We start from the raw sequence: 17,595 nt of genomic DNA on the forward strand, positions 1-17,595 counted from the left end.
AGCAAAGTACATTTACATGAATTATCACACACATATGCTTTGATATTTTTTGGACAAAGTGTTACATCGGCCACATTTTGCCTTCCTTTTGAGAGGGGGACTTCAAAAGTATATATAGCAAGTCAGAAGGGGGTCTTGAAGACATTGCGGGTTTGTTGGGGGGATATTGAGTAACAGGGGAGGGTCACTTATTTTCATGCACGGATAAGGGGGAGGGTCACTAATTTTTGTGCATGAACTTTTGAAGGGTCACTATTTTAATGCAGCGGTGTTTCGCAAAACACCGGCCCACCCCTCCCCCTGTAATTTATGTCCAGTCCCTAAGAACGAAGGAAGACAAGAACAAGTGCCTTGTGCTCTGAATAAGTACAATGTACATGTGAAGGTATGGGGAGGAACGATTGCTCATTTTCTTCACAAATGTCAGGAATGTACTGTGTCTGTCTTTGCGTCTGTTTATACGCGATCACACAGATGCCATGGGAGGTCTAACGGCGAGAATGTCATATTAAATGTAGAGGCAAATCTACAGAAAGACTTCAGAGGCCTGAGTGTCTCTGTCTCCAAGGGTCAATGTAAATAAAGAGTGTTGCTAGTTTTAATGTTTTGCATATACGTTTCAGCCCTTAGCTCTCTTTCAACTCCTCTGTGCTACACTATGTAAGACATATTACTCAACGTAAGCCAGTGATTTGCGGTTGTTGACTCGAATTCAATGAGTTCACTCAAAACCAAATCAAAGGGTCATATTTGACTCTTTGCGGTCTGGCTCATCTAGGCAGCAGTTGACATTTTCTTAACGGTGACTACATAACACCACTGATATATCTTTGTCGTATTAATGACCAGTAAGCTTGACCATCATGTCAGAACTAAGTAGAAGAATAATTTAGTTCTTCTTAGAAAATGTTGATTTTTGTAATTTGCATTGGTATCAACATCCAGTCACCAGCACTCGCCCAAAACGAACATTGAATCATAAAATACCCGTATAGTTCTTGGCCTCTTAAAATAGAGATGTGTCAATTTCCCAGATGGTTAAAATTTAAATGAATCCTATTTTAGCAAACGATTCAACCTTGACTTGATCATAAATGAAATTAGAGTTGATAATCTACCATCACTTCTATTTTCCTGATCACAATTTTATGAAATCGAAATTTCATAACCTGACTTCTCCCCTTAATTTTCACCCAGACGCGTATCATATATAAATGTATTTCATGTAAGGATGCTCAATCAGCTAACTGGAATGCACGTACGGTACGGTTTTGACTCCTAAGTCGTACAGTTAGTGGTTATGATTGTAGCATGTGCATATTGATAATTTAAAACAATGAAATAAATGTTACATTGATTGCATGAAAGCCTTGAATCTTTGTTTGTTATTGTTCAGCGACATGATATGACGGATCAAACTTTTGCGATGTGATTGAGAAAACATATACAACTAGATCGCATAGCAGCCAGTGTCAACAGTACTCTTCCAGACTCACTTATGTTCATTCCCCTCTCATAGATAGCTACACAACGGATGAAATGTTCTTCCGTTGGCAATCATTTGAGCCAATACAACAAGAGGAAGACTTGGAGCTTCAACAATTCGAAATCAATCAATTTGAAGCCATTGAAGTTCCACATATCTATCCCACCGGTATGTCTTTCTTTGCCTCGTTTTCGCACTTACTTTACGGTACGAATGCAGCGGATTTTAGGTGTATCATGTAACATAATCGACGCAAAACATCAGGAACCACGGTCGCAGGTTGGCTGAGTAGTCTGCTTGATCGATATATTGTCTACTCGATCTATCTATTGCGTACTCTTTGCTCTGCCCTCCGATGCGGGGGGGGGGGGGTATTTTAATTGCATTGGAGGGCAGAGCAAAGAGTATGCGATCGATAGATCGAGCGGACAATCTATTATCAAGTAGACTACCCAGCCAACATGCGCCTGTGTCTGGAACACATGACTTTATACTGTCTACATCAACAGTCCTTGCATGTAGCATTATTCTCACACAGATAGGTTGCAAGTTGTGACGCAATGGCTTATGTTCGAGTGGTTATTTTGGGTGACTTTCGTAATCCTGCTAACTTGAAATATTGGAATATGAGACACATGTACGATACTGAGAGGGATTTGTACATTCAGACATGTCATGTGACTAACTTTCAACAAATCTGTCCTGCATGACAATTATAAACATGCAAAATGCTGGCATGCAACAAAATAACCAAGCTATTATCGAATTTCAACTGCTTTGGCCCAATAAATTGGCACAAAATTTCAAATGACCAGATATGGTATTGTTAAAAAGACGAATTCAACTTTCACATCAGATAATATTTAATAAACCTAATATAATTACATAGTTTACATGCATATATCAAACATCGGAATAAAAACGTTAAAGATTTATTCCATGCCAGACTTACTGGAGGAAAGAGTAACAGTGTTCGTGTACATACTTTGTATTCAGAACAATTTACTTGGCATCATTACAGGTAACTTTTCATCGTTGGAACTTCATTTTACTCTGAAAAGGAAAATAGGATATTACGTCATAAGCACATTTTTGCCAAGTTCTCTTCTTGTCGTTCTTTCGTGGGTTTCATTCTGGATAAATCCCGAGGCAGCGCCCGCTAGAGTCGCCTTGTGTATAACAACTGTTCTGACCATAACGACGATGTCAATCGCTGTGAGGGATGAACTTCCCAAAGTTTCGTACATAACGGTAATTTTGAAACATCTTTTCTTTCAATCGATTTATGCAAAGATCACAACAGAACATTTTTTCTCCTTTAATAATTTCTGTAAAATCCTAAATCTGAATACTAGGATGGTGATAGAAATATTGCAACAAGGCAAAAGAAATAAACTTTGAAATCCTTTACATGGATTTACATTGCATTTTTTGAATGGGAAACCAAATTAGCAGTCAATCTGCACTTCTTACTATGTGTTGAGAAATATTTGTGGTACAATGTGCAGAGAGATGGCGGCTAATTTACTAAATTGGCGGTATATGAAAAAATGAAATTGTCAGAAGTCGAGATGGTAAAACTCCCCCCACGTTCCTCTCCAGCTTTCAGAATGATAAGATTCCAATAATCTATGCAAGAGACACGTCTAGCTGAGAAAGGTCTACTCTTGTTTTATTTCACACACTGAGACTTTCACACCATTATATTCTTATGTATGTACTTACAAAATGTCTGTTATATTTATCAAAAGGCTGTGGATGTTTGGATGTCGTTGTGTTTGGTTTTTGTCTTTGCCTCTTTACTGGAATTTGCCCTCGTCAACTATACTTTAACAATTGGTAAAATTAAAAAAGTACAGGTAAGGCTGTAACGTTAACATCACCTAAACATATCTTTAAACGCTTTACTAGAGAGAAAAGTCAACGCATTTTAAATACTATAGAATATCGCATTAAAAGTTTTGCTTCTTGTATCAAGATAACAGGAGATATCAAAGATAAAATTTGTGTTGCTTGTATTCTGCATTTACAGAAAAAGAAAATATCCCAAAGTGATGTACAAGGTGCGGATGAGAATGATGCAACGATGCTGAGTCCAATAAAGGGACAGGATATATCTGACTACTCTTCACAAAGGAGACAAAAGAAATGGCAAAAACGCTCTCTTTTGATTGACAAGATATCGCGAATAGTATTTCCATTTCTTTTCATATTGTTCAATGCATTCTTTTGGCCGATTTGCAGCGGAGAAGTAGAACATGGTTGGCTCACGTAATTCCGCTCCCATTCTTTAGTCTTGTGACACACGTTTTAAAACCATTTCTAGTCACAACGTCAAATAATATCCGATTTCTTAAAACGGTTGAATATTTTAACCAAATTTTGAAGAAAGGTGACGTACAATGAAGAATGATATTCACAAGTTATGTGTTAGCATTCTCTAGGATTACCACACAATTTTTGTTTAACGAAAAATCTATGGTACAAATATTTTATTGCCATTACGACTTCTGATCAGTAAGACAAAAATCTATGGTACAAATATTTTATTTTTGTCTTACTGATCAGAAGTCGTAATGGTAATTTCAAATCCGGAAACCTACTCTTTTTTATGATGCCAATAATTCATATAAACTTACATTATTTTATAACTCAATAATGAAATAGGCATTTAATTGACAAAGTGATTGTCGAAAAGTGAACGTCGTGGACTTTGTAAATTTACGTAATCAGAGGTTTGTAAGTGTTTCATTAGATGAACACTAGTATCCAAAGTTAAATTATGACGTCATATTAACTTACAACGTATCAATGAGATTAGCTGTCAATTAAATAAATTGTTATCAAACTCGCAGGGTATTAATTACAGTCAAGAAATTACTCGATACAAAAATTTTGTAAAGTAGGGTTACCTTATGCGTATGGTATTTGTCTTGGCTACCACGGTACTACAGTGCGTTTCACCAAGGTATCGCAACTCAACGTATGAGACGGACACAATCCACGTACAAAACACACGATTAGCTTGGGTATCACGGGCACATTTCAAAGCCACCGACTCGTCGATTATTACAGTAAACCAGCATGGGGCAACCGTTGTCTAGACTGAGAGATCAACAGTTGACTAGACTTGATATACAATGTGTTTCTTTTACAATTTCAGCTAGGAGTTCAAGAGGTGAAGGTATTCTCAACAGAAACTAACTACAAAGCCATACATTGTAGATCAAGTGTATCTCTCAGTCTAGACAGAGCGGCTGCCCCATACTGGTTTACTGTAATTAATCAATGAGTCGGTGACTTTCAAATGTATCGTGATACCTAAGCTAATCGTTTGTTTTGTATGTGGATTGTGTCCGTCTCGTACGCTGAGTTGCGGTACCTAGGTAAAACGCACTATATATTAATTGCTGTGTCGTAGTCTTGGCTACCACGGTACTATATTAATCACTGTGTCGTAGTCTTGGTTACCACGGTACTATATTAATCACTGTGTCGTAGTCTTGGCTACCACGGTACTATATTAATCACTGTGTCGTAGTCTTGACTACCACGGTACTATTAATCACTGTGTCGTAGTCTTGGCTACCACGGTACTATATTAATCACTGTGTCGTAGTCTTGGTTACCACGGTACTATATTAATCACTTTGTCGTAGTCTTGGCTACCACGGTACTATATTAATCACTGTGTCGTAGTCTTGGCTACCACGGTACTATATTAATCACTGTGTCGTAGTCTTGGTTACCACGGTACTATATTAATCACTGTGTCGTATCTTGGCTACCACGGTACTATATTAATCACTGTGTCGTAGTCTTGGCTACCACGGTACTATATTAATTCACTTGTGTCGTAGTCTTGGTTCCACGGTACTATATTAATCACTGTGTCGTAGTCTTGGCTACCACGGTACTATATTAATCACTGTGTCGTAGTCTTGGCTACCACGGTACTATATTAATCACTGTGTCGTAGTCTTGGTTACCACGGTACTATATTAATCACTGTGTCGTAGTCTTGGCTACCACGGTACTATATTAATCACTGTGTCGTAGTCTTGGTTACCACGGTACTATATTAATCACTGTGTCGTAGTCGAAGAAGTCGTCAACGCTGTTTGTGTTAATATGTATTTGAGTGTATGTAACGGCGCCCGTGTATATGTGCTGTATGTTCGTCGCGTTTACGTTCAAAAGGTACTGGTTTGTTCATCTTTCAAACAAAATATCATGCACTCCACGGCGGGACCGTGTGCACACATATCAATGCTTTTCTTTTATTAAATGCATCTTCTAAAATTGTTATATATGATCATATGATGATAATTGAGGTGTTGATAGTAACTAAATTTAGCAAAGCATTATGGGAATAGTGCACATATTAGATGATCTTCCTTTTCCTCGTGTTTATTCATGAGATAAACAGAAAGACAGAAAGACTTGCTATCGGTACAGAAAGCGACATGATAACATTTTTTGCGTTGATTCGCGGACCGGAAATCATGCTCTGGCTCGCGAGAATGGTTAACAATGTTGAAAACGATATACAATTAGATGTACTGAGCGCGTGTGTTTCTTTGTGAGGAAGATTTTGAGTGTGAGTACCAAACTTTTCACAATATACATTACATAAATATTCTAACAAAAGCAGCAAAGCTGATTTTTTTGAAAAGCTTATTTGCGTGCTTATATGGACACCACTCTCTCACCGGTCGCCTAACAGCAGGCAATCCCTGAATGAATGAAATGCATGAACGAATAAATTGGTCAGAAAATACATATACGTATGCCTCATAAAATTGTTTTGATGATTTCAATGAAAGGAAAATTACGAATATTAATAGGTGTTTTGTGTGAAATATAAGTACTTGAAATATTGTGTAACCAATATTGTGTAACCAATATTGTCAATCACATAAAATAGTCTCGGGTATTTAAGGAGTCAAACTTTTAAACTCTTCTCATGTATCTATGTATATTATTATATTAAGAAATTACACATGCCTTCTTTATGGCTGTGACTCTAAATATCTGTGTTCCTCTTTATAAACAAGATTTAATCACTTTTAAATTCTCTAATTGGTCAACACTGCAATGTATCTGCTAGAACTCTGTCTGTGTATGTATAGTAACAAATCCTGTGTAAATACTCGTATTATCACACAGTCGTCGATTAAACACATTTCAAGGGCTTTCCAATATCAAGCAAAAGATGATACCACATAACAAAACTACCTGTTGCATGTTTTGTCTTCGTCTGCTATCACCAGTATAGTTTACTTGCGTCTAATCAAATTCGTACAAATTATTTTTCAAGTTAAGAGAGAAAGGCATTTTTGTACCAATCAACAGAATAAATATGATGATCAAAGTTCAATTACGTTGTGTCTTTTATTTATTACGAAAAGGTGTTTCAATGGAGATAAAAGATGAGCGTTTTTCTTGCCTGGTACACAATTTTTACCGATTGGATAAAAAACCATTTTACTACTGCTGTGAGCCTTAAGCAATATTTCCACCTTATTCTTCTGCTTTGTTTAGCCAATTGGAAGTCTTTGCGTACAGCTGTCGATTGATCCCTCGGTAAATTTTAACAGGAAGATACTTTTTGTTTTGTTGCGGGTTATATTTACCGAGAAACTTATCTAAAGTTAGCAAGAACGTCTTTTCTTCATGTTCCTACCTGATTTAAAAGTATATATCACAAGTTTTGGTCAGAATATAATCTTTGAGAGGACGTCGAAATTCAGAGTTGTAGTCTCACTTTGTCGTAATCGCTGTAATGCAAGTCTTAATGCTGCTGCATTATAAATTTCAATTTGAAATTAACTTTTTTGACATATGTATGTTTAGTACATTAGTATTTCTCAAATGTATCCAAAGTCTCATGGATATTTTTGATTCCTGTTCTATTTATATCGGATTATTCAACATCGTTTCTAGTTCTTACTCTGTCTTAATGGACAGTCCCGATAGTATCCTATTTTACACACATTTTTATAGAAACAGCTTCTGATACTTTGTCTTATTTTTACGATTACAAGTAAACGTTCTTCTTAAGTCCATCAAGCATAGCTAAGCAACAACTTCGCCATCTGTATGAGATGGTTTGAAATTCTTCTTTGCCTTCAAAAATGTCAGATACGTTTTCAAATTTACAAAGCTTTGCAAAGATGACAAAGATTATAAAATACAGATATTTATACTTTACATCCATGGTAACAGTACACATTGTTCTGAACAGATTAAGCTTGCAGGCCCTACCGACAAAGCTGTTCGTGCAAGGGGATGCGAACTGGGAAATGCTTGGCGGACAACGACAAAAAGGGCCAAGTGGGCAAGCAGTGAATATGATTGAGTTGTTTTCGGGAGTTTTCCGATGGATTTGAAAGCGTGCGGCAGAGAGTTGGCAAGTTTGTTGTGAGGAGGGAAAGAGTGGGGGAGATTTGCGTTGTAGAATCCTAGTAGAGCGCTGGACTGTCTACGCTATAATGCTAGACTGTTGGATAAAAACGAGAGTGTGTGGAAGAATCGATACATTTCGTTTTTTTTTAAATTTGGTGCGCAAAGACGAGAAGCTTTACAACTGAGCAAAAGTTTATGAGCGGACACAGTTGCATTTTAACGTTTATCGATGATTAAGCATTTGTGGGACGTTTTCCTGAGTAAATATGTTGTTGTCATTGTTAACAATCGCAAACCCACCGTAGCGGACTACGTACTTTAGTGTCTAAGTCCATCAAATGCTCTCAGCAATAATTGCACATCACAATTGGATCCGGATTTGTAGCATCGCCATGTATATAACAAACCTCTACCGTACGGTCTTTTTCTTGGCAGCAGTTTCAAACGTTCTGGCTGGGGTATGTAATTTACGGGAAACGTGATATTTTAACAGCTGTAGTGTGAAGGCAAGATATTTTGATAATATTTGGCGGTTGTCCACTGATATAGTTACTGTTCAATGGTTTGTGTCATCCGCCATAGCTGACAAAACGTCCATTTCCTCTGTTAAGGAATAACTTTACTGATAATGCTCTTTGGATACCGTCATTTGATGAACTTTGAACAGGGCGTATTTTGTTTTGTGCCAAGCGCTGCAAAGATAGAAAATGACGATTTTGTTTTGATATTTCAAACGTTTGTATGACACACTTTACGTTTGTTGCTTTGTCTCTGTACCTGATACTGTCTTTGCTATCATCAGTGTATTTGTACATGTCCTCCTTTGTCTTTCACTGTCTGTCTGCCTCCATCTCCTCCTGTATCTAATCCTTCAGTCTCCGTAGATGACTTTTGTCGTATTTTTTGTTTTCTTTTCGCTTAGCTCTCCATCTTAACGTCTAAATCTATTTCTTCTTTGTCTTGGTAACAATCGGTAAGCAGCCTGACCCACATGCCAAGCCTAACCTCAACCCGATCCAAACTGATCCACCAGTGTTTGTAAAACAAATTAAAAATGCCAAGTTATACATGGCCGGTAAGGGAGACGACCAGTTTAAAGTTCTGCATGTCTGGGGTAGGTTCTGTTACTTATGATTGAGTTGCATTTCGTGCCTGTTTGAATGTTCATCACAAGGAAGTGTTTATTCAATGAAATTTATTTGTGGTTACAGAAATAGGTTGAGATAAAAATTGGATTTATAAACCAGTTAATCGAGAGAGATTATCAATTTCTTTATTTTACTAATTCGTGAAGGCGATTGGAAGGTTTCTCCAGCTGTAGAAAAGATGCGTTATGTACAAAGGACATTGTCATGTGAAGATTCCGACCCTCTAGGTTATGTTTAGGTCAAATTGGATTACTCTTTTCCTATCAGGAACACCCTATGAAATGGGATATGCACATGGAACTATCTTGAAAGCAGAGGGAAAAGCCTTCTTTGATTCTGTTTACAAGTATTTGGAAGAAAAAGCGGTAAGTATATGACATTTTTATAGAAGTCTTAATTCAATCAGCAGGCCGAGGTTGAGTATTTCCAATTTTCTGTAATTGAAGTGTAAAAAGCAAATTTTGATCGTGATATTCATGTCAGTTTATCTTGTTAAACAGTGTACGGGAAAATCGAATGAGTCGCTGCAACGTGCATGGAGGTTGATTTCAATTACTGACTTTACTGACTCAAACTTCAAAACTATTGAGCGATGCAGTCACAACAGATGTCAACTTATGCAAGATGAATTGAATGATATATTCGAAATCATGCTAAAAGACGATTTGGTGGCTTGAGGTCGACATTTACTTAAAGTTATACCCATTACAATGTGACAAATAATTGATAAAATGAGAACTTTTGTATTCAAGTCAGAAAATGCATGGAATCTCACCACGGAGTGAAATCCATTGTGTTATAAAGGAAATGCATGGAATCTCACCACGGAGTGAAATCCATGATGTTACAAAGGAAATGCATCCTCAGGACTGGATTTATATACCTACCACGTGAATTTTCACTTTGAAGAGGTGCACTTCAGGAAAAAACAGCAGACTTTGCTTATACTCCTTGTGGATTGTGAAATCGTCATTTGTGTCAGATACCACGTCGTGCTATATTGTAAACTGACTATTAATTTTTTTAATTCTAGTACAGTTATGTAAACCAAACTGTATCATTTTTGGCTCCCTGGTTTGTGAAAGACGTCATCAAATATGGGTAAGCTAAATAATGCCATATTTTCAACAGCGGATAGCTACACGTCAAATTTGACTGTCCATCTCCTGCTTTCATAAAAAGCGTTTCACAAGGACACTTGTCCTTATTGATTTATGTATTTGATTATTTCCGTTGACTTCTCAAATTTCTGATCACCTTGTCATGGTAAGACAGATGTCAGATGGCTTCAGTAGCAATGTGTCATGCAGTGACTATCGATTTATTGCACTTTTGAGAAAATATATTAGCGCGCCACTCCAAATCACATCTATAAATGTTAAGCGAAAAAGCAACGACCTCTGAGTCCATAGAGTCTTGTTGCATATTATTTTGACAGCATGGACTTTGCCCTTGACCTGGAGATCCTGGCGACAAGGGAATATACCAGTGAGTTTTCATGTTTGTTTTATATACACATTAATATTCAGTATAAAATAACTTAGAAGATGTAAGCGTAATTCTGCCATCCAAAATGTCCTGGCAATGCAAATGATATCACTTTCTGTCAAGAACAAGCCCATCTCATATCCTTAAAACACAATTGGAACTAATTTGGGACAATTGGATAGTGAAGTAATGTCGGTTTAATCTGCATATGTAAGCTCACCTGCTTTTTTTTTAAAGTTATACACTTGTTTTAAAGAGTAATTTGTAATATTGCATCATTCAGCTATAAGCTTATGGCACCTGACATTTTTGAGAAATTTGAAAAATATGAATATCCAATTATCCCAAATTAGTTCCAATCGTGTTTTAAAGTTCCATTAGCTGTATCTTCTGGCGATTTTTCCGTTAGTTTTGATTGAAATGATCACTGGCTCATGTTGAATAGCCTGTCAAATAACAGAGAATCGCATATTATTCGGAAACATTACATGCCCTACAACTAAATAACATGTGATTTTACAACGAAAATTTCAATTTTTGTCCGGACAGAAATACAAACTCTGTTGACACGCGAATTACAACGTAGGCATTCTTCTGCACCTGCGCGAGCCATTTACAGCAATTTCAAAATAAATATTCATTACTTATGCCCGGTACTTACGTCGTAGTCCATTGTCCGAGCACGTTGCGTAGCCAGATGTCTGGCAATCCACGATGCAATGTTGTTTTGATCCGGCAATAAACGTGAACTTGTACATCTGGCGTGATCGCGGCGTCACCATATCTGCGTTCTCCCCACCAGCACGCTGAGCACGCCAGACGTCAACAAACGAGCTCGGAAGGGCAATACGTTTGAACAAAAATTAGCAGTTTTATGTGGCTATAACATCACTAATCATGTTTGTTTCTTCGTAAAACAACATTTTGCAACAAATATGAGCCTCCAACATGGAATTTTCCGAGGTAAAAAATGGTCAAAAGTTACAAATAATGGCCCTTTAAGTAAAGGAATGCATTTTACTCTTATTTTTAGCTCCATTCGTTATATCTGTCTGTCTATCTGTCTATATCTGTTAGTGTGTTCGTTTATCCTTGTGTCAATCTTCTTCGCCCAGACTCTCGTTTTTCTCTACTCTTATGTACAGGTCAGTATTTTCTTGACGAGATGAAAGGCCTGGCAGACGCGTCTGGCATCGATTACAAGGTAATAACTGTACAATGTATTTTGTGATACGCCATTATCTTACTGCAAACCAAGTAATAATGAAAATGTATCGCGTATTCTTCGACTGCATGACTTTTAAACATGTATTTAATCAGTTCGACAAATACAATAATATGCAATAAACTACAGTGCTTGTCGTCATTGAATAAAGTTATTTGGTGAAGCGGTTTGTGGCGATATTTTCCTCAAAGTTGCTGTTCGTAAATCAATTTGTCATTTCCAAGGAGAGTTGATGAACAACAGACAGGAAAATACATATCTCTGCCTTCGCTAAGTTGGTACAACAAAGGGGAAGGGGGGATGAAAATCAGCAATGAATGCGCTGTGAAATAAATATATTTGGCCATCCAGGTCAACGATCATCATGTTTGCATGTGCATCTGCAAATAAGTTCAAAGGTCATCGCAACGCACTTAAGGCAAATGAACTTTTCGTATCGTGCACTTACACCATGGGAAGATCATCTTTATTGTAACGTTGTTGAAAAAATGATTTGGTAAAGCGGCGGCATCACATTTTTGCAGATTTTCATTCAGCAGCTTTTACTTTCGTTGTTGTCGCCGTCGACATTTGCATTATCACCACCACCACCACCACCATCATCATCATAATCATTGATTTTTCGCCTTTATTCATCTGCTTATTCGTTTTTATATAATAACTATATTTCGTACCAATAGAAAATCGAAAGGATACATATGCTGGGAGAAATTACGTGAGTTATTTTCCAGTTCTTGATAACCATTAAAGTAACAAAATAATACTAGTATATTCTTAATCATCTGAAAATTGTAACACTGTGCCTTACGTGAGTTGATAATAGTTCCACTTTAATTTCGATTTACCCTAGTATCAATTAGATACTAATTAGATACAGATGCCAATTTCCTTGCCGCAACATTCTTTTGTTCTAATGTAACACCCACGCTTCTGATTTAATATTAAATCCAAGACTGTCCATTGAGTTGGTAGGACAGGACACAAATAGGTTTATGAGATTTAAACCAATCATAGTTGAACGACCATGATGGTAAAACTTCACGACGTGAAGAATCGTCAAGTACATCTCAGGAAATTTAGATTTAAAATTTTTATAAGTTACTTGTTATCCATTTTTTCATGAATAATTGAGACTGACGATGTACTTCAAATTTACCTGTCTGTTCACTGCTCATTGGAACAATCGTAAAATTGTGCATTCTCCTTGACCAGGAAGGGTACGTGTTCCATGTTCGGTGCATGGGGAAAAGCTGTGCCTTCAACTGAATCGGTTTTACAGTTACGTGCCTTAGATTGGTCAGCCGATGGTGAGTAAATCAAGCTAGTTAGTCTGTTGACTATGAAATGTAGTTTATTTGGAGAAGGATGCACTGAAATTGATCGGTAATTGACATTCTCTTCACTGACTTGTACTATGTTTACACAATTGTCGATGAAGCCATCGCTGGGATAATGTTATCATTGTTTTTTCTTACTGTTCGGAGGGCATGATTAGTTTTCCGTTATCCTCAGTTTTCTTACTTGATGTATCTCGGTAGATCAAGATGTTACGATAAAGTGAACTGAAACATCTCATTTAGTAAAATCTATTAACTGACGATTTAACGAATTACAAACCAGTGTATTCACCGGTCACAATTCTGGAATGTGGTCTTATTGACGTTTCTCAGGTCCATTCAAGAACCACGTCCAAGTGACTGTGTATCATCCTAATAAAGATGGCAGCAATGGACACGCCTTTGCAAATGTTGGTTGGACTGGCTGGCTTGGATCAGTCACCGGTAAACTCTTTATTTTGGTCGTTTTCTGACTTTTATCAATACGTTCCACGTTGGAGTGTAGATTGGCAAGAATAATTTCTACATTAAATATATCTGGTTTAATAAATTTACACGCTCTTGTAACGATCAAAGAGTTAACGAACTATAGATCAAGAGTAGTTATTGTAAATTCGCAATTTAAGTTGTAATAACGTTTGACAAAAGAAAGCTTCTAACCTGCTGTACATTTTACTTTTCGTAGGTATGTCAGAACAACAACTGGCTATCAGCGAAATTGGAGTGGTAGATGGTGATGAAACCTGGGGATCTGAATCCAGATTCGGTGTTCCATTCACAGTGAGTTGGGTCGGAAAACATAGCATATTTCTGTGTCCCGTCATGTTTTGTCCAGACGATGCCGTGCAGCGCTGCATTGACTAGTGAAATCTTACACACGTATGCCTCTACAAGATCATTAAACGTTTGCTTGCCAACATGCCATGTTTATTGCAGTTCACTACAGTACAGTAAGCCATGATGTGTAAAAGTGTCTTGTACAACTGTGAATTTCGGAGGTATCGGTCTATGAAGGACTTTTCACGGGTAAAAAAAATCTGGTCAGTTGAATACGATGTTCTTCTTTGACAGAGACAGTTATGTAATTTATTACATGTCAATGGTACCAATAACACAAAGTCTCTATCAAAATTGCAATAACGGGGAATCACCTGAAATAGTCCTGTAGAGTTGGTCATTACGTATCATACCGAGGCGTATCTGTATGAGTGTAACATGAAATGATCATAGATAATATATCGATGACATAAAACACATTTTACTACTTACGCAGATATTCCATAGATTTAGAACTATACATTTTTGCACAACTTAAATTGTATTGATATCACATCTTCTTTCTTTATTAGAATTAACACCATCACTTCGATCGAATGGCGTATGGTCGAAAGTAACAGGTGGAAACCACGTCATCGTTTAATTCAATTAATCAGACTTCCCTCCCAACATTACGAATGTTCATTTTTTCACAGTATCTACTTCGGGATATTCTACAGTTTGATGTCACTGTGGACGATTCTATCAATCGCATATCCAATGCTCATAGAACGTGTGATTTACTCATGGGAGTTGGTGATGGGAAGGTAAGCAATGCATCATGGGAGTTGGTGATGGAAAGTGGGTAGTGCATCATTGGAGTTGGTTTGATAAATTGATTCCAAGATATACATATATATATATATATATATATATATATATATATATATATATATATATATATATATATATATATATATATATATATATAATATATATATATATCGAAGTATACAGATGTCCTCGTGGGAAATTACAGTGCTCAATGCTGAAGCAGAGCGTTATAAATAAACAGATTACTTCAAGTACAAAGTAATGAAATCTATTACTTAAGTTTCATGCATCTTGCAATCCTCAGATACAAGTGAAAGGATTGCTAGCTCGACACTCTTACATATATGATTGGGACGAACCATTCTATTTGTAGGTGGTGTTAACAAACGCTCTGAGTTGGTTTCAAAACGTCGCCACCAAAACAAATATTATTTATCGAATTTTAACACCACCTACAAATAGAATGGTTCGTCCCAATCATATATGTAAGAGTGTCGAGCTAGTAATCCTTTCACTTCTATCTGAGGATTGTAAGATGCATAAAACTTAAGTAATATATTTCATTACTTTGTACTTGAAGTAATCTGTATATATATATATATATATATATATATATATATATATATATATATATATATATATATATATATACATAATATATAATATATATGGCGCAGCATAATCGATAAAACGAATTGTTTGTTAATCGTTTACTGACAGTATGAATCTCTATAATTGTTAAAGAGTGCGGTAAAGTCATTGCTTATAGCTAATCAAATCATAAAAACAATAGGTTCCGCTACTAGTTTGTCAGTAATATTTTATTGAAATATGCAGCTTGGTACATTCCGTGGTGTCCAGTACTCAGCTGGGGTATCAAACTTCTATGACGACAAGAACATGTTACCGATTGGAGAGTGGCACCCCCGTATGGAAGGCCTTGTTTATTGGAGTGAGTAAAATGATAATATTCAGTCGGACAACAAATTTGCCAGGGGGAAAAAAAATCAAATCAGATCTTAATATTACGCAACTCTGTCTTGTCTTGTCTTTTCTTTGGTACAAACCGAAAAACAAGTTTGATGAAGAATCAGACGAACATAGACATAAGTTCAAGTTTTCCAAATTTATATCATTTTTCCCTCATCCGTTCCAACGTGTCTTCAAGGACAGGCGTGCTTTATAGCACAGCCAACCTATCTTGTTTCATAAAAACAAAGCTCTCAATTTTACCAAAAAATGATCTTTTTTCAAAGAATCGATTAATGACGCTGTGAATGTTTTATTTGAGGTCGTGGATGGGTACACAAGGACTGGGTTAGTGTTCTTGGACGGCAATTAAAGAAATACCATGGCAACATCACAGCCGAGAATACCATTAGAGATGTCGTATCTATCGTTCAAAGTGGAGATCAGCATGCTGCTATTTACGACTTTAAAAATAATCTTATGTATGTAGCAAATGCAAGAAAGGATGGCGCGTCTGGCCCAGAATATGCATATGACAGGTACGTTACATTGACAAGTACTTGAAGTAGGCGCCTTAAATACATCAGAACGATGGTCTGTTAGCTGCCAATTTTTCGAATATGTTGTTCTAAATCAGTCTATAGATTCGCACATGACATTATGTGATCACAAGATGATAGAAACCAAGGTATGTAAATCGCGTAATCCTATTCCTTGAAAACTGTCATCAATGTAATCCTATTCCTTGAATACTGTCATCAATGTAATCCTATTCCTTGAATACTGTCATCAGTGTTGAATCCACGAAAACGAAATGGACTTTCGTTCTGTAATAACTAAACAGTTTTCGTCAAGGTTATGCTAGCTGATTTGCATAACTTTTTGCTAGACATGAATTTCGCGCGTTATTCTTTTATGGGAAAATATCTTTTCCGTGCTAAATGGATATAACACAGGGCATTGTGATGTTTTCATGGGCAAATAATGGGGTGGGGGGAGATTTCGTGACGCGTAGGCAGGTGGCTAGGTAAAGGCTAGATTAGTTCTTGCATACTGCAAGATAATAGAGAGACCAACTATGACGAAGGCAAAGTATTACTCTTAATTTCAAATAAGTTGAGAAATATACAATATTGTAGAAAATGTAGAAAACGATTGTTGGCATTTAAGCGAATTAACTGACTACTGATATTATGTCTCCGTACCTGATTGCATACGCGATACTATTCACCTAGGGAAATGTCGCTGCAACATTGTTCAAAATCTCAATGGAACCGATTGAAAATATGACGAGAGAAATGATATTGCACACATAAAAGTCTCACAAGAGTGTTTTGACAATGTTTCGAAATTTTAACGAGCTGGATGACTGCCTGGGGGATCAATGGCATATTACTTTATTTGTTTTATCCTTCTATACTTACCTTAATTACTCTTTCAATTCCTTATTTCAGGCCATTTGTTAGACTGGATATGACCAAACTATTCGCTGAGGAAAATCCCTCCATCTGAAGTTTATATTGACTTTGACAAAGAAGATACATGTCAAACTGGAACGAAGAACACATGCTATTGATAATTGATGAAGAAATTGCTTAATTGTAGTAATTTTAATGTATTTCCTCTTCAATGTTCATTAGTCTTACTTTAAATAAAAATACATTCTACATTCTCTGTAGAGTCGACCTCCAATATTGTGTGCCCGCGTGTGTGTATGAGAGAGAGAGAGAGAGAGAGAGAGAGAGAGAGAGGTGTTCGACAGCGAAAGTATATTTCATTATTTATTTCATTATTTGTTTGTTTATTTCACCAGAAATATAAATGATACAAAAGATACCAATGCAATTAACATGAGAAAAAAAGAAAATGATACAAATACAATCACCTCATCATGGTTAATAGATACTAGCTACATGGAGGCAAAAAGGTTCAAGGTTTTTATCA

General features: G+C 36.6%; 1 protein-coding gene across 2 annotated transcripts in view; it reads left to right on the forward strand.

The window, feature by feature from the left end:
• LOC139122098 (protein dcd1A-like) overlaps positions 1–17,323 on the forward strand; it is a 53,646-nt gene extending 36,323 nt beyond the window's left edge. The window contains exons 5-20 of one of the 2 annotated variants that reach the window (XM_070687486.1): positions 1,520–1,654; positions 2,508–2,737; positions 3,238–3,345; positions 8,876–9,008; positions 9,310–9,407; positions 10,076–10,143; positions 10,481–10,530; positions 11,676–11,734; positions 12,436–12,470; positions 12,968–13,062; positions 13,426–13,536; positions 13,778–13,872; positions 14,565–14,675; positions 15,520–15,634; positions 15,974–16,190; positions 17,106–17,323. In XM_070687486.1, coding sequence (XP_070543587.1) covers positions 1,520–1,654; positions 2,508–2,737; positions 3,238–3,345; positions 8,876–9,008; positions 9,310–9,407; positions 10,076–10,143; positions 10,481–10,530; positions 11,676–11,734; positions 12,436–12,470; positions 12,968–13,062; positions 13,426–13,536; positions 13,778–13,872; positions 14,565–14,675; positions 15,520–15,634; positions 15,974–16,190; positions 17,106–17,163 — 1,718 coding nt within the window. In that variant the 3' untranslated portion in view covers positions 17,164–17,323. The remainder of the gene's footprint in view (positions 1–1,519; positions 1,655–2,507; positions 2,738–3,237; positions 3,346–8,875; positions 9,009–9,309; positions 9,408–10,075; positions 10,144–10,480; positions 10,531–11,675; positions 11,735–12,435; positions 12,471–12,967; positions 13,063–13,425; positions 13,537–13,777; positions 13,873–14,564; positions 14,676–15,519; positions 15,635–15,973; positions 16,191–17,105) is intronic. The other variant, XM_070687485.1, reaches the window with a different exon arrangement.
• Positions 17,324–17,595: the final 272 nt, after the last annotated feature.

Source organism: Ptychodera flava, chromosome 21 (genome assembly GCF_041260155.1).
Source record: "Ptychodera flava strain L36383 chromosome 21, AS_Pfla_20210202, whole genome shotgun sequence".
In the NCBI taxonomy this organism is placed as follows: Eukaryota; Metazoa; Hemichordata; class Enteropneusta; family Ptychoderidae; genus Ptychodera; species Ptychodera flava.